Below are 22,510 nucleotides of genomic sequence, written 5' to 3' on the forward strand. Positions count from 1 at the left end.
TTAAATCTTGTTATTTCCTTCATGTATTCCAAAATGGTATATAGTCCAACAACACACTGGTGAAATCTGAAGGGCAAGTAAGTAGACAGTGTGAGAAATTTCCTTATAAATCAGCAATAGGGTGCCTTTGGCCTTCCAGATGTTGAACAGCTCCCGGGTGAGGGATTATAGGAATTTCAGCCAACTTCTGGAGGGCTACAGGCTTCTACTCCCCAAAATAGGCACCTCAAGAGATGGTGGTAAGCATACGGACTTTTACCATGATTTACCCAACAAACATGATCCTGTCATTCAAACATCACTAATGCAATATTAGGATTATATCAGGGAAGGGCAATGTATGCAATGTTATGATTCCAGCTATACAGTTCTAAACATACCGGTAATATTTGCAAGGATTGCAGGTCAACTGGTAGAACAATGGATTTTGATCCACATTTAAAATACAATGCTGTCCCATGAACCTCTATTTAAAGGTCAGTACACCCCTTTAAGGCATGAAAAGATAGGATTAGTCTTTGATTTTTGTTGTTCTGCCAGGATGAAGAAAGCATAGGGGCTGCAAATGAAATATTAGGGAGGCTTTCTACTAATCAGCATGGGATGCCCTGAAACATTTGACTTTTAAAATTAATTAGGAAGAGAAACATTAGGTTGAAAAAGAAACTTTTTAGACCATTGCCATATAAAAACAAATTCAACATGTTGAGCTTCCCAAGATCCTACTACAATTAGCTGAATATATGCAAAAATGTCCCTGCAAAAATGTGCTTAGGACTCAGCACTTATGCAGTATCTAATCCAGTGCAAACATACATCCAGATCAACTGACATATGGAATGTATAACAGCTCAATTTCAAAGATGCTAAAAGTAACCATAAAACCTTTTTAACATACTGAATAAAGTTGACAGAAAGAGTACAGGAGAACTTCAAAAATGAAGAAATTACTCTCTAAAGTCAATTATGGTTTTGTCTACCAATAAAGGCAGCTTCAACACAGACTTATTGTCGGCTTTAACACATGAATTACAAATGTAAGCGTTTGTTTAAATATTGAAAATGCTTTAAGAATTACCATTGCCTCAACAATGCATGAAAATCATTGTGGAGCTGAACACTGCAAAACAACACTGCAAAATAACAAAAGCTTTTCCTTAAATGTCACATATGTCAATCAGATCCAAAAAACATGAGGCAGTTGCCAAAAATGGCAGTCAGATGTCAGATTTCCATCTCACCAAGAATAACAATTTATCCAGTGTCCAGATATCATTACCTGTGCATTTCTTCAACCCAGCTGAACAGTAAAACCACCTATGTTCATTCCTTAATTTTCTAATACAATTTTTAACAGAACTGTTTATCTAGAAGCTGGTCATCAAAGGTTCTTATTTGCTTTCCTGAACAGCAGTTCCCTATCTACTCCAACCCCTGCATTACAAGCTATTGGGAGCACTTCTTTATTTCTTTTTCCTAAATTGATAATCATATCCTGAAGCAAGAGTATTGCTTCTAACAAAGGTCCCAGTGAACATTTAAAAGGAAAAAAGGGGGGAAGGAGATAACAAAATAATAAATGTGATTAAAAAAACATTTATGGGTATAATTATTCTAGAACAGGCACATCATCTACATGCAGAGCACTTAACATGGGACTCAGCAAAGCTGTTTCTCAGAGAACTGCAGAATGATGGGTTCATCAACATGCCCCCACATAATCCTCATTCAGTTCTCCTCCTTGTCTGGGTACCTATTATAACCACAGGGTGTTTGTACAAAGTGGGAGTGGGAAAGAGAGGTATCTATTAAGCACCACTAATCCAAGTCCTTTCCTTGAGGATGCAGGTGAAATCGTACAAAGAATAAACAGATTAAACAGAGTACCATTTTATCTTTGGTGTTTCAGTTCAAACTGTTTGTGCGATTTCAATTTGCATTTTGTGAACCAAGTTGTGGGAATCTGTGGCTAAAAAGCATGCTTAAATAACACATCCATGTTGAATTCCAACAAGGCAGATGTGTTGTTGATGGGTGGTTCTCATGTCAGGGAATTTCAGAAAACTACCTGTAGAGTCTTGCATTCCCCCTGAATTCAGCTTTGTCACTCAAGGCTCAATTGGCTTCCATGGCTAGGAATACCTACTTTTAGCTATGCATGGTTCACCAACTATGGTCTTTCCTAGGCTGGCATAGCCTGACCATACTGGCCAATACCCTGGTTAGAGTACCATAATGTGTTCTACATGGGGCTCTTCTTGCCACAGGAGTTTTGAACAGCACAGTGAAAAAACATCATAGAACACCAGCTTCCCAGGAGCTGTTCTGGGTGTCTACTTGCTACTGTGCCCAATTTAAAGTGTGATCTGCAGGGGCAGCTTCTCTTATGATCTGTCAACCAGTATGGCCTGTTGTAAATGTGACTCAGATTAGGGACTTCTCTGTAGCGGCTTTCTGTTTGTAGAACTCCGTCTCACCTACTTCCCCTCAGTTTATATTTCTTTTTTTACATCAGTATATCTTTTCATACATTTGGAGATGGATTATAAGCATGTTTTATGCTTGCTGCTGAACTGTGTTTCATTTTTTTTCAAATCTAAAGGTAAAGCAAGTTAATAAGATTAATTGCTATGAATAAAATAAATTTATAAGAAACATGCCCTCCTAAAATACATCAGATTTTGAAATATTTTGAAGTAATGGATTGCCACTGATCCCCTCTATACTCTTCTTCTTGGATAAAACAAAATCAGAAGTCCAATAAGAATAATACTGTCATAGATAGGCCCTTACCAACAGAAGTTCAAATATAGCTAGGAAAGTTGAATATTACTCAACTATCTCCTAAACATTGTTTTTTCTTCTGCCATTTTCATTTATTATTTCCAAGAGTGTGCACATCATTTAGATAAATACAATGCAACTGATAAGACTTTACAGAAGGTCAGTCACCCAACGTTTGCAAGAAATCCATATTTTTTAAATATAAGGTCCATGACCAAAAGATGTTTCCCAACTCAGGAGTATCATAAAGGAGACTCAACTTGAACAAACAGCTGCCTATATTATTATTCTTTGCAAATGCAAGGCAGTTCTTTTTATTCTAGGATGTGATAATCTTCCTCACCATTTTGAGTTAGCTTCGTTGAACAAACTAGAGTAGAAATCTGAAAGGAATCTTTACTGATGGTGCAGCTTCCAAGGTTTTGCATGCCCTTGCCAGCCGTTGAGTGACCTTTTTCCTCCAATTCTATTTTAGTAGAGGGCAAGCTTAAGTAAGTCGAAAAATCTTCTAGCTTCTTTGCTTCTGCCTGCAACATTATTCCAATAAAATGCAAATATTAAGTATAGCTGCTGAAAACATTTTTTATTCTGCATTTAATCACAGCTTATTTCATTTTAAATGAGACTACAACTTGAAGACACTTTCCCCCTCAAAGCTTTCAAAGAGTAGATCAAAAACATGTCACACAGCAAAATTAATGGCTTTTCAACACCTGTTAAACCCACCAATATTCCAAGTTACCTACCTAGAGGGAAGGATGAACAAAAAAGGAAAATGTTTCACATTATCCATTAGAAAAGCTCCAAACTAAGCTCTAAACTAAGAAAGCATAGTGGGCTCAGTAAGTTGTTTTAATTTTTTCTTAAGCAGCTGTACAAAAGTGAAGTTTCACTCTTCTTCCTTATAACCTACATTATTTTTCTGTTACTAAGGGAATAACATCTGAATATAGGCAAAAGCTATACTTCTACATTACACTGTAGAAAATAACTATTCCTTAAATATTTGTATTCTCAAAGTACTGCAACATATGGTTAGAATAATACCTTGTACACTATAAGATCATGCTCTCCATCCCGTAGTGTTGTTCCATCATATCTCATCAATTTAACAAACGCCAGGGCAAATATTTTCTCAGATTTATCTTTGGCTGTTTAAGTACAGAAACATATTGTAAATCAATGATAATGACTACAGATGAAGACATTCAAGAATGCAGACACAGGTTGTTCTAATGCCACACATGAAGTCTAGTAAATAACCTTATGTTAAATAAGGCTGTGTGTTCAGAATAAACTGGAAATTTAGAAATACAGGGTATATCCACTTGCCTGTTTGCACTCACAGAATGCAATGTATAAAAGTCTTCTGTTAAAAATGGCTCCACGATTAAACTCAACCCCCAGCACTATGCGCCAGACTGCAATGAGATGTATACGTAACAGTGACCCGGATGTGCCACTCCACATAAGGCTGTGATGCAGCTCATGAGAAGTTATCCACATTTCCCAGCAAGGCATCCAGATTCAAGCGCCTAGAAGACCAGCTGCACAAGTTATTTACCAAATCCCTGATTAATGGAACAAAAGGAGTCAGGTAGAATAGTGAGCTCATGCTCCTTTATGCCTCCTCCTCAATCTCCAAAATTCCAAAATACAGGCAGGGCCCTTGGGCCTTTTGCACACCCTTAAATTGGCTCTCTCTTGCTATGTGCTATGTATTCTGGCCCTGGGCCCATCATAAGACTATACAGTAGCACAGGAATAGCCAACATGTATCGGTCAGATGTTGTCATCTGTAAATCCCATCAGCATGCCTAATGATTGGAGATAATGGAAGTTGTACTCCTAAACCTCTGTAGGACACCATATTGGCTACCCATACACTACGTGGCACAAGACATAAGGGCTAGAGCAGTTTTTCCAAACCTGGTGCTCTTTGGATATTTTGAACTACAACTCCAGACAATGTAGCCAATAATCTGGAATGATGGGAATTGTGATCCAAAACATGTGAAAAGCATCACTTTAGGAAGTCTGGGCTACAGTGTGCTTATTAATCTTCAGGCGGCATCATACGCTCATGAGAAAGATTATTCAAGAATGTACACATGAAGAAAAAGTGCTGCGAAAAAGAATTATTATAACCAGGTTAGAAATACTTACTTTCTAAGATACTGGTTCTTTACTCCTTAAAGGAAGTTTCTGTGATAGTGTTTAACTAACTGCAAACAGTATTATTTATTCCAGACTATCTCAACTTCTTATGCAGAATGAAATTCAAGTGCTACACCCAATTTAACCAACCTGGACCCTGCAATCATAATGTGAGGCCCTTCTTTGTGTGCCTCCTCCACGAGAGGTCGTGAGGGTGGCTTCCCATTTGTGGAATGCTTTTCCTGAGGAAGCTTGCCTGGTGCCTTCATTGTATATCTTTAAGCATCAGGCAAAAAGATTTCTCTTCAATCAGGCCTCAGACTGATTAATATTCTATGGCCTTTTAAATGTGTTTCTGGGAGGGGGGTTATTGGTTTGTTTCTATTTTTGTTTATTATGTATTTTGTATTCTCATTTTTTATTTTTATGTTGTGACCACCTTGTGATCTTCAGATGAAGGGCAGTATACAAATTTAATAAATAATAATAATAATAATAATAATAATAATAATAATAATAATAATAAATGTCTGTTCTTAAAGCCTATCTTCCTCAATTTCTTAAGAAAGAAAGCACTTTGGGGGAGGGCTGTGATTTCAGGATCTTTCCCCACAACCCCTTAAAACACTCTATCTTTATAATAATGTAAGGAAAGCCCGAAATATAATCTACACAGCAGTAGAAAGTTCATGTTTCCTTTTGGGTCAACAGCTGAACCCAATGAGCCTATAATCAGCTACTTCCATTTTCTATCATTAATAATAAAAGAACCCGCTGGTGTGAGTTCAAGGAAGCAAAGTGACAGGGCAAGCAGATGAGAAATAGAGACAGAAGGGCAACACTCATCAACCCTATGGCAGTCCAAAAAATATATGAAAAAGCGCTGTGGCAGTCCTGAGTTTTAACCCATAATGAATGCAATAATCCAAAGCTCAATAGGTCTGGCCACCCATGAACTGCCGCAAAGTAATGTGACTGCTTCCTACTGAATCAATTTGTAGTTCAGTCTCATAAATATGACAGTAATTTGCCGCATATTGTTTTTCATTAGTGAAACTGTTAAATATTCTATTAAAGGAAGCACTACTTTCATTCTTATGACTAATTTTTATATCAAAATAGCAGCTTTTAATTACACAAGCATTATCCATTATGGAGTAGGTGTCAAATATTACAAGTTCTTAAATACATTCAAGTGAAGGTTACACGATTAAAGCTTTGATTCTTATGCTGATGGCGTAATGAAAATTCAAACTGCAACTCTTCAGAAAATACAAGCACATTAGTTAAGAGAGCCAGTCTAACTCAAGCACACAAGCCATGCTTTTTTTTTTTTTTTTTACTTATAAATTGTGAGAAATTAAAAGTCCACACAAGCCAGATACAGGGAACATAAAAAATATCAAACTTTAATCAGAACATTATCATAAGCCTGATGGAGTCAGCACTTGGCTAACAAGTAAGTTACTTGCAAGCATTCCTCACAATTGAACTTCACAACCGATGAGGATCACACAAATGCAAGCAAGCTAGTTTATTTTCCCCATACAAAATATCCTTACTTACCTGCCAGCACCCACTGTTGACAACTGACTCACTTATGGAAATGCAAAGGGGAGGAAAGTATAGCAAAAGTCAGCTAAAGTGAGGTCAGAGGGAAAGGGCCCAAATTCAGAAAGAAAAAGGACTCCAAAACATTAATAAAAATTAAACAGAGACTTCCTTAAAGTAAACACAGATACTACAAGTAAAATGAGCAGGGGAGAAGTACTCACAGTCCTGGGATGACCTGTGCCGAAAGGTAAACCTTAAGTGACTGCGGTTTACATCTTCAATGGGAATTGCAACCTTCACAAAAGAAAATGTACACATCCATTTATTTGTAAAAATATTTATACGCTACCAACTCTCATAAACTATCAAGGTGGCAGGCAACAAAACTTATAAAAACATAAAAAAAGACAAGATTGTAATTAAAGTGCCTGCCTAATCAAGAAAGAAACCTGCAGCTGAAAAGACAAAGAAGTTTTTATAACTTGGAAGAGATAGATTCTAAGTTATAAAAACTTTTCTGCATCCTTGCCTGCAGGCATTCTCCACTTGCCGCAAATCTGATGCAATGAAGAAGGCATGTAAATAGCTATGCAGCTATTTCAAAAAGTTTTTTTCAAGTATGTTTTTTAAATACTTATTGCAGTTTTAGAAGCTGTATTAGTAAACAGAAAAACAGCATCAGTCTTATTCAATACATTTATAGAGCAAAAAAAATGTGATTTTTCATAACTTTAAAGAAGCAACCTGTCCTGTATACCACAAGGTAAAGGTAAAGGTACCCCTGACTGTTAGGTCCAGTTGTGGACGACTCTGGGGTTGCGGCACTCATCTCGCTCTTTAGGCCGAGGGAGCCGGTGTTTGTCCACAGACAGCTTCCGGGTCATGTGGCCAGCATGACTAAGCCACATCTGGCGAACTAGAGCAGCACACAGAAACACTGTTTACCTTCCTGCCAGAGCTGTACCTATTTATCTACTTGCACTTGACATGCTTTCAAACTGCTAGGTGGGCAGGAGCTGGGACCGGGCAACGGGAGCTCACCCCGTAGTGGGGATTCGAACCGCCGACCTTCTGATCGGGAAGCCCTAGGCTCAGTGGTTTAAAGCACAGCACCACCTGCGTCCCTGATACCATCAGTACTTTTATGGAATATAGGGGAAAACTGACCAAGACCATCTATTAACTTTTTACTGAGGTATAACTTTGACTTTGGACTCAGCCCACTTGGGATCTCCCCATATAGCATATAGGCACAAGGTAAAATCATGTTTGCTCCTTTCAGCTTCTATTTTAGTGGTTCTATCCCTTTAGTTGATTTTTCTGAATGATTTTACGGAATCTGGTTTTAGAGTTTCCTGTTGCTGGTTTTTAATTCTTCTCAGTTTAATGTTGTTGTTATTGTTGTTGTTTTAAAAAATGCACGTTATAAGCTGCCTTGAGCATGTGGTGTTTTTTAAAATGGAAATAGTGTGGAAATTTTCATTTAACAAAATAAACACATAACTTTGATCCACAATGCAATGTAGAGTCTGAAAAAGTCAGTTAAAATGAATCAGCTTAACTATGTCCTAACTCAGTCTGGGACATCATTTAAAAGGTCTGGATGCAGGTGAGCCCCTTGAGAACAACATACTCATGATTCAAGCACAACTGCGCTAAGAAAACAAGCTGTGAAATCATTTCTGAATGCCCACCTTGAAAAATATATTAAACTAAGACCACTTGTTTGAGCTATAATACCAAAACAAATATACTTCGTTCTTGCCTTTCCTCCAGATCAGAGCACTGGATGGCTTAAAGCACAGCCTGAGATGTAATTCTATATTGTTTTGATACTGTACCCAGAAGTATAACTCAGGGATATGGAGCAGGCCTTCCTCCCATGCCTTAAAGCCTGGTAATACCAGAGGGGGAAATAAAATAATACCTCACACTGTCAGCTTTCAGCTCTACAAACCAATAAGGAATGAGTGCTATCATTTGCTGCAGAACTTTACAGCAGTCACAAGCAGGCCAGACAGATTCTAGTGTTTTGACGCTCCTCAATTTTCGGAGCTATGTTCACCTTGTCTACCTTGACATTTACATCACACCTGTTCCATCAATCCATATACGCACTCTTTGATCCAGCAGCTCAGTTTTGTTGCTGTCCATATGTATCAGAACTGTCAATTCAATTTAACTTTTGTCTCACCAACATTTGCCCTTCCTATTCACCGGTTTCTCTTCATTTATCACATCCCTATTTCATAATAATATACTATCCCCTGCCCAAATGTCAGAACACTTCATGTAAGTATAAATAACCCTATGCAGATATTTGTTTCCATATAAGATAGCATTTGTTTAGCACACGTTATCACCCTCACTTTCATATTATACCGTATATTATACCGTATTTTTCGCACTATAAGACGCACCAGACCATAAGACGCACCTAGTTTTTGGAGAAGGAAAACAAGAAAAAAAATATTCTGAATCTCAGAAGCCAGAACAACAAGAGGGATCGCTGCGCAGCAAAAGCAGTGATACCCCTTGCTGTTCTGGCTTCTGAGATTGCTGCGCAGCCTGCATTCGCTCCATAAGACGCACACACATTTCCCCTTACTTTTTAGGAGGGAAAAAGTGAGTCTTATAGAGCAAAAAAACACGGTAATTTTTTTTTCTAATGTAGAACCTAACTGAGATTTTATTCACTAGAAAAATCAGATCATCCAACTTCAGATGTACTTCCAAGATGGGGAAAGAGGTTTAAATCCCTTAGTTTGTGCCTTTGTTGCCTCAAAAGCAGTATCTGTAGATGTTAGATATTCCTTTTAAAATACAGAGAAAGTGGATGGAAGGGAACCCACTGTGCAGGAAGTGAAGTTAAGGCAGCTGCCATGTGTAACACCCAAGTGGCTTCCTGGGCGTTGCCAAAGGTTAATTTGCACTATTATTAATATCAGTCCCTCTTCAATGCCATCAAGGATATTTTCCTGCTATCATGTACCACATCTACCTCCCCATAGGGATTAACACCTACAGCTAAAGCTTTGGAGCTGCCACAAAGCAGTAGCAGAGCACATGCTTTGAACGCAGAAGGTTCTTTGTCTATGATCTTGGAGATCTGCTGCCGGTCAGGGTAGATAATGCAGAGTTAGATGAACAAATTGTCTGACTTGATAAAAGGCAGTTTCCTCTGACAAGCCTGTTGCCTTGACTACCTACATTCTGCTTTTCCAGTGCTACACATACATTCCTTCACTTCCATGCCAAAACTTGGCTGATTATATTCTAACTCTGCTTCACCGTTTCGATTACTTTTTCCTTCATTCCTTCCACGGCACTGAGCACAAATCTTACTGCCATAAAAGGTTCCCACAGAAACCTACTGCTGTCAAGCCCCTGGACCTCCTGCTTTTGTTAATAGCATTCAGATATTCTTTCAATTCTTTATACAGTGGTACCTCAGGTTACAGACGCTTCAGGTTATGCGATTTTGGGTTGTGCACTGCGCCGAACCCGGAAGTACCAGAACAGGTTACGTCTGAGTTTCGGCACTCGCGCATGCGCAGAAACACTAAATCGCGCTTTGCGCATGCACAGAAGCACCGATCCACGCTTTTGCTGTTGCAAACGGTGCGGGTTGTGAACGTACCTCCCACACGGATCATGTTTGCAACCCAGGGTTCCACTGTATCCAGAATCTATGTGTTCTGCGCACATTTTTCCCAGCCATCAAATAGTTCTCTAGATACTAAATTTCTTCCAACTCAACAGCCATCTGACAGAATGCCCTATGGTTGTAACTTCATCAAATGCACATGCAAATACATAAGTAGCTGCATTCAGAGAAGACGCTAAACCATAGTTTAGTGTTACAAGAAAAGCCTAACTGAGCTCTGGACTATTGTTTCCCCCTCCCACTGTGCACAAAAGCAGACCAAAAGTTCCTATTTTTATTTCATATTAACTGCTGAACCCTAAGAAATTATCAATCTTATCTTTGAATAGTTGAAATGAGCCAGCTTTATAAACTGTGGTTTGACTTTACTATCCATAGTAAAGATAGTAAATGTAAAGGACCCCTAGACAGTTAAGTCCAGTTAAAGGTGACTATGGGGTGTGGCGCTCAACTCACTTCAGGCCAAAGGAGCTGGCGTTTGTCCACAGACAGCTTTCCAGATCATGTGGCCAGTATGACTAAACCGCTTCTGGCGCAACGGAAGACCGTGATGGAAGCCAGAGCGCACGGAAACGGCATTTACCTTCCCACCGCAGAGTTACCTATTTATTTACTTGCACTGGTGTGCTTTCGAACTGTTAGGTTGGCAGAAGCTAAAACAACAGAGCAAGCTGTGATTAATCTAGAATTGAAGAAAAAGTTTCCTTAAGGCTGTGCTGGAGGAAGAGGAGGAGGAGCAGGAGGGATAAGTGATCCCAGGCCTGAATTTTGAAACTGTTCTCCTTTGGGTTTATAGTACTATTAATATACATTGCTTTTACAATAGTTAGAATTTGCTTTGGTAAACTGCCATTGCAATTCTAGTTTCATTAACAATGTATGAGAAATCCCAATAATTCCACAGTGCTTTTGTGCACTTTACGGTAATACATTTTTATCTTACATTGCAATCATTTGCTTTACTGTTCAGTTTTCTAATTCAAAAGAGGTGAAATACAGATGTTGGAATAATTCTCTTCTGTCAAAAATGTCTTAACCAGAAGACCGGGAGATAAATACATTCAGTCAATGTCTTCATCTATGTTGTTTCTTAGCAACCTTTAAACATTCTCTGGCATAGATACCTCTTTTGTCTGACAGCTATATAGCAAGTCTATCAACTGGATTCTCTCTTACTCATTTTTTTTTAAAGGACTCCTAACACTGGACATACCTTTACAGTTTCAAACCAGCGAGGTTGTTTTACTTGGTAATATATCACAGACTTATATTCTGAAAGCGCTTCATCTCCAGCACCAGGAAAAATGACATTCTTTTAAAAAGAAAGAAGGAAATAGTACACATTATATAATTTTTACTTGCATGTATAAACAAATGCTATTGTTACACTTAATAAGAAAACACAAGGGGGAAACGTTGAAAATTCATGTCACCAGCCTCAGCAGGGTGACAGGGAAACAACAGGCAGGAAATGGTTTTGTCATATCTGAAACAGAAATCTTCCATTCAAAAATTTTAAATTCAGGTTTACATTCAGGTTATTCTGACAACTGTTTCCTACATATTCTGACAAACTCAGAAGATACAGGAATATCAGGATTGGTATATGGGTCAACTGACCAGACAAATACTGTCAATTCACTGTCTACTATTTGACAGCAGTAGGAGATTGTCAAATATTCCACTAAACCAAGGATGCCACTGTGTGGGTGGCAGCTTACTGTTTTCATTTCATTATGCTGTTGATTGTTAGCAATGGCAGAGTGGAGGCTTCCTGTCCCCTAAAGATGGAGCCGTCAGAACAAAACACAGCAGCATAGCAAATCTTCTCCTGCTAACCACCTGCTTTAACTGCAGGCAACTCCAAACAGGAACACAGATAATCACCAGTGACTAATCTCTGAATATGACCACCCATGATTCTATCTTGTTTTCCACAGAACCCAGCGAGTATTCCTGGCTTGTTATCTAGTTGCCCGCTCCATAAAGTTACTGAGGGAGGTCTGTATTAAAGTCTAGAAAAAACAGCGGCTCTTGATAGAACTTGAAGTACTAGCTGAAATAAAACATATGACATGCTGTTCCAAGTTCGCACATGCTGTTCCTGTTCGCACAGCACAGGAAGCCAAACTATGGCTTAGTGAAACACTTATAAACGTGCAGTCTCCTTCCTGGAGAGGAGCTTGCAACCATGGTTAGGCTCCCTCCTTACTAGCCACAAGCTGCAGCCAAGAACAAACTTTGGCAACGGTACATTGTTAGTGTGGAGAGAGCTTAACCAGTCCTGATCCAGAAAACATGTTAAGCCAAAGGGAACTGGGGCACAGCAAAGCAGCTGCAAGCTCCTATCCAGGAGTCCATATGCCATAGAATTGCCATGTACAGTGAACCAGGTCATTAAATAATGGAGTCAGGAAATGCAAAACTCTTTTCTGATGGTGTACATTAATGCTTTACAAATACCAAAGTATTTGGCAATATTTGATCACATCCAATATTTGACCAGTCATAAGCCATACACTAAGGAAAAGGTTTAGAATTAGCATGGGAAATAAACCAGCACACAACATACCTCCAATTTTTTGCCATCTTCGTCATAAACAGATACTGTAACCTCTACATTCTTTGCTGTGGTTTTACTGCCTTTGTCAAAATCTCCTTGAACTAATGTTACATAGATATCATTACGGACATCACCTGAGGCAGAGAGAAAAAGAAAGCAAAACGATTAGTACAGCATTTTACGGTCTATCAATAAATAGAAAACAAATTTTAAAATTCCTATGATTTATATCTTCTTAATTTAACCTACTCTTTAATGTTAGGGCTCCTGTCCTATGAAAATTTCAAGAGTTTAGTTGTGAAGTAGAAGTTTTATTTACTCATAAGGTATGCATATGGGTGGGTGGGTGGGTGTATTCAAATGCAAGTACACCTGGTACAACTGCACCTCAAAGCTGCAAGTGTTCCTGGATGACACTTTTTTTGAATCGACTTCAATCTGGGTTTAGGCCTGGTATGGGGACAGGATCAGCCTTGGCCATCCTGATGCAGAATGCAGTGCCTAGACTGTTGGACTGGGCAGATAGACAACAGTATATGACACCTCTGCTAAAACATCTACACTGGCTGCTCATATGCTTCCAGGCCAGGTCCTTGTGCTAATACGCAAAGCTCTGAATAATTTGGATCTGGGATATGTTAAGAACAGACTGAATCCTTCTATACCAGCTTAATGACTGAGATTATATAGATGAGCACTGCAAGTTGCTCCCTGTGCTACAGATGCCCAACTAGTCTCAACTAGAAGTTGGGTATATCATGTCACCGGTCCTGTGCTATGGAATACTTTTCCAGCAGAGATCTGGCACGCATCCTCATTTTTGACTTTCCGGCATCTCATGAAAACTTTCCTCTGCAAAAAGGCCTTTGCTGCTGTTTAATTTTTAAGTAGGCAGGCACCTTAATGATTATTTGTACTTTAAAGAAAAATATTTGATGTTTGACAGTGAAACCACCTTGACATTTTATGATATGATAGTATAGAAATACTTCTATAAATAAATAGTATTTCCTGTGACTGTATGCGTGCTTTTTGATTTGAGGCTGCATGTATTCAGAACAACGCAAGTTTAGGTAAAAGTTTCAAAATTTATCATCCAAGATAAACAGAACGTTTTGGTTTTGACAAATCAGCTCCAATCCACATTCTACTCTGGGAATAAATTAATGCCTGCTATATATAACAAACAAAAATGCCTAATGATGCAGCACTCTCATAAACAATAATGGAAACTGAGCTATACCAGAAAGAAGGACAAATTCCTAAACAAATTCTGATTTGATCATAAGCAGAGAGGATTACTTGATAACAAAGCACATAGCAAAGAATGCTAAGATTCAGCATTCTTGAGTACTAGAAGCCTTTGAATTCTGAGAACTGCCCTTCCTTCTTGCCCCATTCTTGAGTCTGGAAGAAATGTTGTTGAATGCTCTATTCTCTTCTCTATATTCAAAGGGCTTCCTCAGCATCGCTTTCTACTTATTGATTCTTAATGAGCCTGAGTACCTATAAATATCTCCAGGTCACCTTCCATTTATTTTCCTGAAGAGTTTAAATCTACATTTGTGGCTTGCTTATATTTGCGTCTTATCTCTGCTTCTACCCTTCTTATCTCTTGCAGCTAACCTTCTTGTCAACTTCCTTCCCTTCGGCTTTTCTGGCTCAGGAGGCCTAATTCTGCCATCATTTTCTGTCCTCTTCAAATGCATACAATTGCTTGGTCCAGTTGGTTAACTTTCCTACAGTGCCTATCCCATCTTCAGAATTTTTGGCGTTATTATTAATGAAATGTAACTGAAAAAGTATAAATGCTCCTCAATTGAGTTAAATGTTTTTGTTTATAAACCTGGACTAAACAAACAAAGCAAGCATTTCTCAAAAAATACTGAGTAAATATTTTTGCAAAGATGTTCACACATCTGTATGCAATAATGGATAAGCTACACATTTGATAGCCCATTTGGACACGCAAGCAACAGAGCCGCTTTTGAAGTCTGCCTTTATTGCTTCATAGATTCATTTATAACATACATTAAAAGCCCAAGTACTCAAAACACACCAGGAATCTGAGTTTTGAAACAAAATGAACTAGACGTTCCACCATCTGTGCACAGTTAGTCCACAGTGTTTACAATAGTGCTACTACATTATTAATAAAGAGTCTGAAAGTAGATTGAAAATATAATTTTAAAGCCAAATCTCACACAAACACTAAAAAACCCCAAAACCAAGTCATTTCATACTTTCCCATGAACTGCTTCTTATTCACCTTGAAGAAAAGAACATTAACAACATCTCCAATATTTTAAGCGCATCAGATCAAGAATTTGTTGAAGCTTACCAGGCATAATAATCTCAGGAAACCCCATTTTGCGAGCCACAGCTGTGGTTCTATCAACTAAGTGAGGGAATTCTTTTCTTATCTGATGAATATCTCCCGGAAGAAGCTTCAACGTTACCCATAAACCTGTAGCATTAAGTACAATACATTAGTTCAGAAAAAGCTGTTTATAAAACGGTATTCTTCAAGTGCAAAACAATCTCTTAACATTTCCTTAACCTTTGGTGGTAATAAAGTAACTAGTCCTTTTCTATTTCTTACTTGAATCTCTCATCGTTCAGTGATCCCAGGCGGGTTGCTATTATTATTATTAATAATAATTTATTTAATGCCCGCACTTCACTTCCTATTATGTGAGAGATGGGAAAGATTGCACTCTTGAAAAGTATCACTATTTGGTAAAGAAAAACCTTAGAAAAGGTGAGCAGAGAAGGTATGTAGTAGAGTTGGGTTACTCTTTTCACACACCCTCATAAGCAAACCTGCAAGAAAAAGGTCAAATGCCTGTGGTGACTGAAGGAAGAAACAAAGCGACAGATGCAATTCTCACCATGAACGCCTCTCTTGTTGGCAATGGTGCCCACCTGAGAGGTGCCAGAACTGAGTTCCTGCAAATTCCAACTGGGGGAAAAAGCCATGATTCACATCTTTATGTGATAGGCTACATTCAAGCAATGGAAACAGGACCTTAGACAGGCACGCGTACATCTACCTTTTCATCCTCCACCCAGGCAGGATCACATCTCATTCCAGCCATGCAAAAGCACTCAAGGATGGTGCAGAGCAGGGCAAGCGAGGGGAGATGAAGCATATCCTCGCAGGGTCCTGAAGGCTCAAAAGAGATGAATGAAGGGCTACATTTGGCCCCTACGTTTATAGGTTTATAAACTAAATGCACACATACCTGCTATGGCAGGTCTTGGAAACTAAACAGCAAACATGGACAGAGTATTGTAGCATCTCGAAAAGATTAAGTGGAACTTGTTGCGTTTGGCACAACAGGCTAACACAGCTACCCAACTGGAAATGTTCACTATAAAGAGCAAGCAGTAACTCCCTAAAATAATAGATGTGCCGCGTGATAGCGAAATGGCGCAAAGACTTGCGTGCAAAAGTACTAAAGTGCACATATCAAGAGTAGTTAAGACTTTCATCAGCTGAGTAATCAAACTTCCCAACGAAGCAAGGAGGTGCCCATGGAAAAAAAAAAGGCAATGTCACCATGCTGAACACAATTCAATCAATTCCCTTCAGATTAATGTCAAAGTTATCAGACAAAATGGGAGGAATTACATTATTTCTAATGCTAACAGTGTAAAGTAAAGCGAAGTACCTACCCTGACCCTTGTGGTTAACTTCTTTAGCAGCAATCACTTTGTTTATTACAGTCTGAAGGAAATCATTCTCCCCTGCCACCCTGGGTGAAAAACGGGATGATATGTTCAACTGCTTGTGTCGAATGGCGTTATCCAAGGCTAGCCTGGAGGATGCACATGACGACCAACACCAAAAGGTAACAATGGATGGGGGACAGAAAACCAGAAGTCACAGTAACAAGAAACAGAGGAGCGTATCACATAGTTGACAAAGAGTGTTCATTAGTCAACACGAAGACGAAGGATAGGAAAGGGAACAACACAGACATAAGAAGATAATCAGGAAGATGTAAATCTAATTAAGAGAAGTAAAGCAAACTTGTGATTCTAGAAACGTACACCAGATCCCAGCTCTGTTTGCAGATGAAAGATGAAAAGCCTGAGAAATTACATATAAAATAACAAAACACCAAAATGTAAAACATACTACTCCATGGAATGCTCGAGACTAGCTTCAGAAGTGATGTGAATTAAGCCGTAGCTTAATGAGAGTTAACAGAAGGGTGAAAAGCAAAGCTACTATGCACAGAAGTAGCTTCGAGCAAGGGAGAAAATAAGAGGAAATTCAAGAAACATTTTTACTATGGCTGAACAAGATGAAATTGAAGTTATAAATGAAATGCAGCATTTTGAAAAATCATATCTACTACGCCATAGTGCCATGTGACAGCCGTTGTGTTTGTATTCATTTCACTGGCTATGAAATAACCAGGATATGAAAAGAAAAATGCCAAGTGGCACAACAAAGGCACAATGTGAAATGAGTAAGAAAAAAATTGCTTCGCATGTTCAGCTCTTAAGTCAACATTGGGAATGACAAAGCTATTCATCGCCAGTGCACGTTGCTCATTCCTGATGCAGAGTTTTTCTGAAGAACATTTTAATCTACCATGGGAGAGGAGAGGGAAAAAGAAAAGAGAACCTTGGCGCATATTATTCTGCAACCTTTCAAAATTCTGATTTATGCATACTGCTATAAATCAGATTTAATGGAGCAAGAGACTTGTAAGCATTTCACTAATATCTACTTTTCTTTATCCATAAATATGCATTGTCAGTGTTCATCCTCATCTCCCAATACACTTGTCGCAGCTTATAACTGTCACAAAGCATGAATGGAAAGTACTCTTCTTCCAGGGTCCCTGAATTACACCTAACTTCATTTTAAACTACAATACTTTATTAACTTGTTATTAATCATAATTACTATAAAAACAAAAAATCTGAAGGACCCTTAAATTGTCACCGAGTATTGATGCAGCAATTGAATATTGTTTCATCTGCCCTCCAACATCCCACTTTCTTATTTTATCCAGGTTTCCACATAAATGTCTTCAATGTTCTTATGTCTACTGTTTTTTTCTTTAAGCAGCATGTGTTACCAAAAGTACACCTGATTACAAACAGCGTAAGAAAATATTGCCAATGCCCACACAATGCATAACCACTGTCCACAATGTGCATTATTTGGAGATTTGCTTATCTACTTCATGAAATTTATATATCACTTGACTGTAGAAAGAAATCTCAAAGTGGTTTTACAGAAATACTTAGGATTCACCCTGTCCTGTCAGTGGAAGCCCCATGCAAGGTCTTCCACTTGAACAGTGGGGCTTTACCTCCTCTCCTACCATGTGCCACCCCCTGCAAATTGGCTTGGGGGGCCCAAGAGTACCCTCAGAACAGTACATGGGGGGAGGAGAGAGAGGAATCATGGCAAGCTACAAAGCTTGGAAAAGTGAAACACTGAATTCCACCTTGAGTAAAGTGCTCAAAAGCATTCACCTGTAACCTGAAAGCCCCCAAAGAAGCAAACCCATTTCTCACACTGTGTCATCAAGATTCTGTATCGCTGCCCTTAATTATTCCCAGAGAACATAATGTATTTCAGTACCTACGGCTGCTCAATGCTCTCAACATCTCTACAAACTAGGAAACTCATGGTCAATTTAAATTTCTTATTCAGGCCTTGACTGCAGTCCAGACATTTCTGTGCATGCTAAGCTCTTGGGAGTTATGTCAGGGCTCCCATCTATTTCAGTTGAGGTGACTAACCAACACACACAGCACCTTCCTTTCATCCAGAGAAATGGATGGGAAGCCCTTCCAAGTGGGGAGCTCTATAGCTAAATTGGAACTTCCTTTCCCTTAAAATAACAATCTGGAAATAGCAGCAACAATTGCTTCCTTGTGAACTATACAGGTCAATTATACATCTAATGTGTGTATGCACATCTACACAAGCAAAAAGCTACACATAAGTTCAAAGCTATCTGATTAATTTCCTCAACAAAACAGGCTAAAAATAAGTGACTTTATTGCTAATTTGCTGTAATATTTATAGCTGCCATACACAGTACTATTTTTCCCTTTCTTGGCATTCTCATTATCAAAACCATCTGAGCTAAATTCTAATCTGGAAAGTTATAATCCACTATAATATGGCTGGAAATCTCCTCTGACATTACTACTGCATTACTTTATACTTACGACTGAAATGGAATGAAGTGTTGTTTGTCCTCGTCATCTACTTTCCCACTAATTATGTCAGTTACATCCATTACTGAAATCAAAAAGAGAGAAATGTCGTTAAAGAGATCAACATCTAAAAGGAGGGAAAGTGGCAAAGAGGCATAAAGACATCTTTGTGCTTCACAACAGACAGTTTGGAACTATTTTACGACAAATATATTCTTATGTTCAAAGATAGCCCTGCTATATTCACATCAGGGAAAAAAGCAGAATCTTCTGAAGCTAATAATGGCTATGCATTTGTGCATCACATACTGAAACATGTTACAACTGATAACCCACTTCACTGCAGAATAAATTCACACTTTCATGGCAGATGCTGTGAGACTAAAGATAATAATGGATCTCAGAGAGAAACTTGCTTTATTTTCTTTTTTACAACCTTTTACAACATTTAGGTGTATTCTCCTGTGGGCATACAAATATGCATGCAGAACAGAATATACTTCAAAAACTCATTTGCAACTTGAAATATCCTCTACCAAGTCTTCAAACTTATTTATTGAAAATACCTATATGCTGCACATCTTGTTATAAAATTCCACAACTGCTTACAGAAACATAATCAATGAAACTCAATATTAACATTAAAATAAAATTTGTAAAAAACAAGAAGAAACCAATACAACCATTCATTAAAACCAGGCAATGTGGAATGCTGGTTCAGTAAGGCAATTTGCACCAGACCAGACATGGGTTAATGAAAGAGATATCCAAGCCCAAAGAAAGCGGAAAGGTTCTTCTCAGCTTAACCAGTTAGGGCACATTCAGAAGACAGCATGCCATGGCTTGGTAACATAGCACCAGGAGCAAACAATCTCTGAAGAGACAGTTTTACTAGCAGACATCACCATGATCTAGGAGTAAGGAGAAATACATTGTATATGCCAGTCCAGCACTGCCTCTGTCGGCCACTTGTACCTGGATGTTTGTGGACAAATGCCCTGCTCAAGTATAGTGTAAGGATCTAATGCACTAAAACCAGTCATCCATTCTCTTACATCAGAGCCATGCTGTCGTAACTTTCAGTATCAATATATTCTCTTCAAGCAAAGTCCTTAACATCATTTTCCATCTTTTTTCAACTCTTCCAAATGGAAAACTCAGTAATGAAAACAAATCCAGTACATTTCTTCAGTAGGGATCAAGGCCAGCTTTTGGGATCACTGTAGTAAAGGAGTAGAGGGGTAATTTGTCCACCTTTGGTCCCCACGCTGCACTCAGCTCTCACCTATGGCTCTTAGAAGCTGTCAGCATACAATAGCAGCCACACCCTGGGAATGGCTTCGACTGGTCAGCTAAACCAATTGGGGTAACTGATGGGTCTCAAACCCTCAGTGAGTTAAGGACTTCCCCTGCATGTGAAGACAGATTCTGGTGGATTGAAGAGACAAGACTCATTGTGAGTCCAACTGTCAAGAAGACGGTTATTGCATGTGCTATAGAGGGAAATGAGGGACAGAGGGAGCTCATCAGCCTGGGAAGGTAGCACATATAAGAGAAGGAGAACTCTGATCCTAAATCTCTGCTGCCTTGCAGCTATACTCGTTCACAAGAAAGTCTTTGGGAGTAACCCTGAGGAAAAATCTGTACCTACTGCCTTGTGGGACATCTTCAGGAGAAGAAAAAGCTAAGGCCTACACAAATCTAGAGTGGAGTCTCTAAGACGGCTGGATGGTGTCTTGTAGGCCTCTTTCTGGCAACACCTGCAGCCAACCTGGTGCCAAATGAATTGCTCTGCTTTCCTTTGGACCACCACAGCCAGGGCTCTTGTCGCCTGGGGAGCCCATGCTTGCGTCTGAGGGAGGTCACTACTCAGACCCTGAGATTATTCTTTGAGGCCCTTCTTCACATGCCTCCTCCACGAGAGGCCAGAAGATGGGCCTTCTCTGCAGTGGCTCCGTTTGTGGAATGCTCTCCCCAGGGAGGTTCGGTTGGTACCTTCATTATGTGACTGATTGACATCCAATGCCCTTTTAAGTATGCTGAGGGAGGCAGGGATTACTGGGTTGTCTTTGTTTTTATTTTCATTATGTATTTTGTAGTTTTGATATTGTAATTTTATGTTGTGAACTGCCCTGAGCTCTATGGGTATAGGGCGGAATAACAACAATATCTAGAAGGCACCAGGTTGTCTATCCTAGCCCTGGTCAGTATCACATGATGATTCAGCTCTACCATCCCTATTAAATGCTGCATGCCATTTTCTGGAATCCTTATCCAGTTTCATACTGCATCATTTCTCCGCCCATCCCCTTCCATTCTGGGAAATTAGCACTTTACATTTTATGCAGCAAATATTATGTTTGCCATAGCTACCCTGCTTCTGCACTAGGGATCTTCTGAAACAAATACAGTGGTACTTCGGGTTAAGAACTTAATTTGTTCTGGTGGTCCATTCTTAACCTGAAATTGTTCTTAACCTGAAGCATCACTTTAGCTAATGGGGCCTCCTGCTGCCGCCACCGCGCAATTTCTGTTCTCATCCTGAAGCAAAGTTCTTAACCCGAGATACTATTGCTGGGTTAGCGGAGTCTGTAGCCTGAAACGTCTGTAACCCAAGGTACAACTGTATATAAACATGTGAAGGGCACATGCACATTCTTTGGCAAGCTGCAAATGATCTAGGCATAAAATTCAGTAAATATAACCAACAGGCTGAATAATTATTCTCAAAACTTCAATATGCCAAGTCAGCAGTTGTTCAATACCAAACAGCTGCTCTTACTTGCAGAACATTTTGACAGTGCACCTAAAGAGAATGGATTACCTGCTACGCCAAAAGGTCGCCGGAGCCCAGAGGTTAGCTTTCTTGTGTTGTTGTCTCTTAGTTCCATTCTGCCTACTCGTACGATCTGACAGACGAAACTGATTTTCTCTCTTTTCAGGTCTTTGCTGCCAAGGTCCTGGAAACGTTAAGTTTTCATACCTTTACTTTGCAAACTGCACTTACATTTCCACATAAGATTACATAAGAAGAAATATCTTTTGAGGTGCTAGAGAGAACAGAAAGCGACCATTTCCCATTATTAGTTACAATCTACCCCCTGTTAGAATGCCTCCCCCCTTCCAAAGCCAACAAATGCCTCTGGATTACATAAGAAGAAAGATTATTTGCTATTTAGCCTTCTCAGTTTGCCATCCCTTCAACCGTTATTTGCATGACAAAAAGTTTCATAACGATCAAGGAATACATTTACATGGAAATGTTTAAAATGACTAGAGAGTCCTGAACAATTCCTACTCATTTAAAAATGTATTTCCCACACAACCGTCAAAGAGTCTTCAGAAATGGTTCACATGACTTTTTTTCCCCAGTGCAAAAGCATCAAAAATCTTAGTGCCCTTAGCAGCTCAAATAATTTCCTGCAGCATGCGACAGAATTGAGCTAAAGCCACATGAAAGTCCATGTGGGTTCAAAAAGAACAAAACTAGGAGCAAGTGAAATACTGCCTATGAGACAGATATGGCCAATTAAAGCCATACTCGGATGCTACAGGAGTGCTGTGCTGAAATGTGTACACCAAGAAAGGAG

At 39.1% G+C, this 22,510-nt stretch overlaps 1 protein-coding gene across 4 annotated transcripts in view; it reads right to left on the reverse strand.

Annotated features, from left to right (window-relative positions):
• DOCK1 (dedicator of cytokinesis 1) overlaps positions 1-22,510 on the reverse strand; it is a 376,896-nt gene that overhangs the window by 275,064 nt on the left and 79,322 nt on the right. For 2 of the 4 annotated variants that reach the window (XM_081863133.1, XM_081863134.1), the window contains exons 10-18: positions 21,745-21,880; positions 18,933-19,005; positions 16,404-16,483; positions 15,067-15,192; positions 12,735-12,859; positions 11,376-11,474; positions 6,717-6,789; positions 3,832-3,935; positions 3,128-3,311 (exon numbers count right to left, since the gene is read on the reverse strand). In XM_081863133.1, the coding sequence (XP_081719259.1) occupies positions 3,128-3,311; positions 3,832-3,935; positions 6,717-6,789; positions 11,376-11,474; positions 12,735-12,859; positions 15,067-15,192; positions 16,404-16,483; positions 18,933-19,005; positions 21,745-21,880 (1,000 nt within the window). Of the gene's footprint in view, positions 1-3,127; positions 3,312-3,831; positions 3,936-6,716; positions 6,790-11,375; positions 11,475-12,734; positions 12,860-15,066; positions 15,193-16,403; positions 16,547-18,932; positions 19,006-21,744; positions 21,881-22,510 lie in introns of all 4 variants that reach the window. The other 2 variants (XM_081863131.1, XM_081863132.1) reach the window with 1 other exon arrangement.

This window comes from Podarcis erhardii (assembly GCF_964252035.2).
Source record: "Podarcis erhardii genome assembly, chromosome: 5".
Classification (NCBI taxonomy): domain Eukaryota; kingdom Metazoa; phylum Chordata; class Lepidosauria; order Squamata; family Lacertidae; genus Podarcis; species Podarcis erhardii.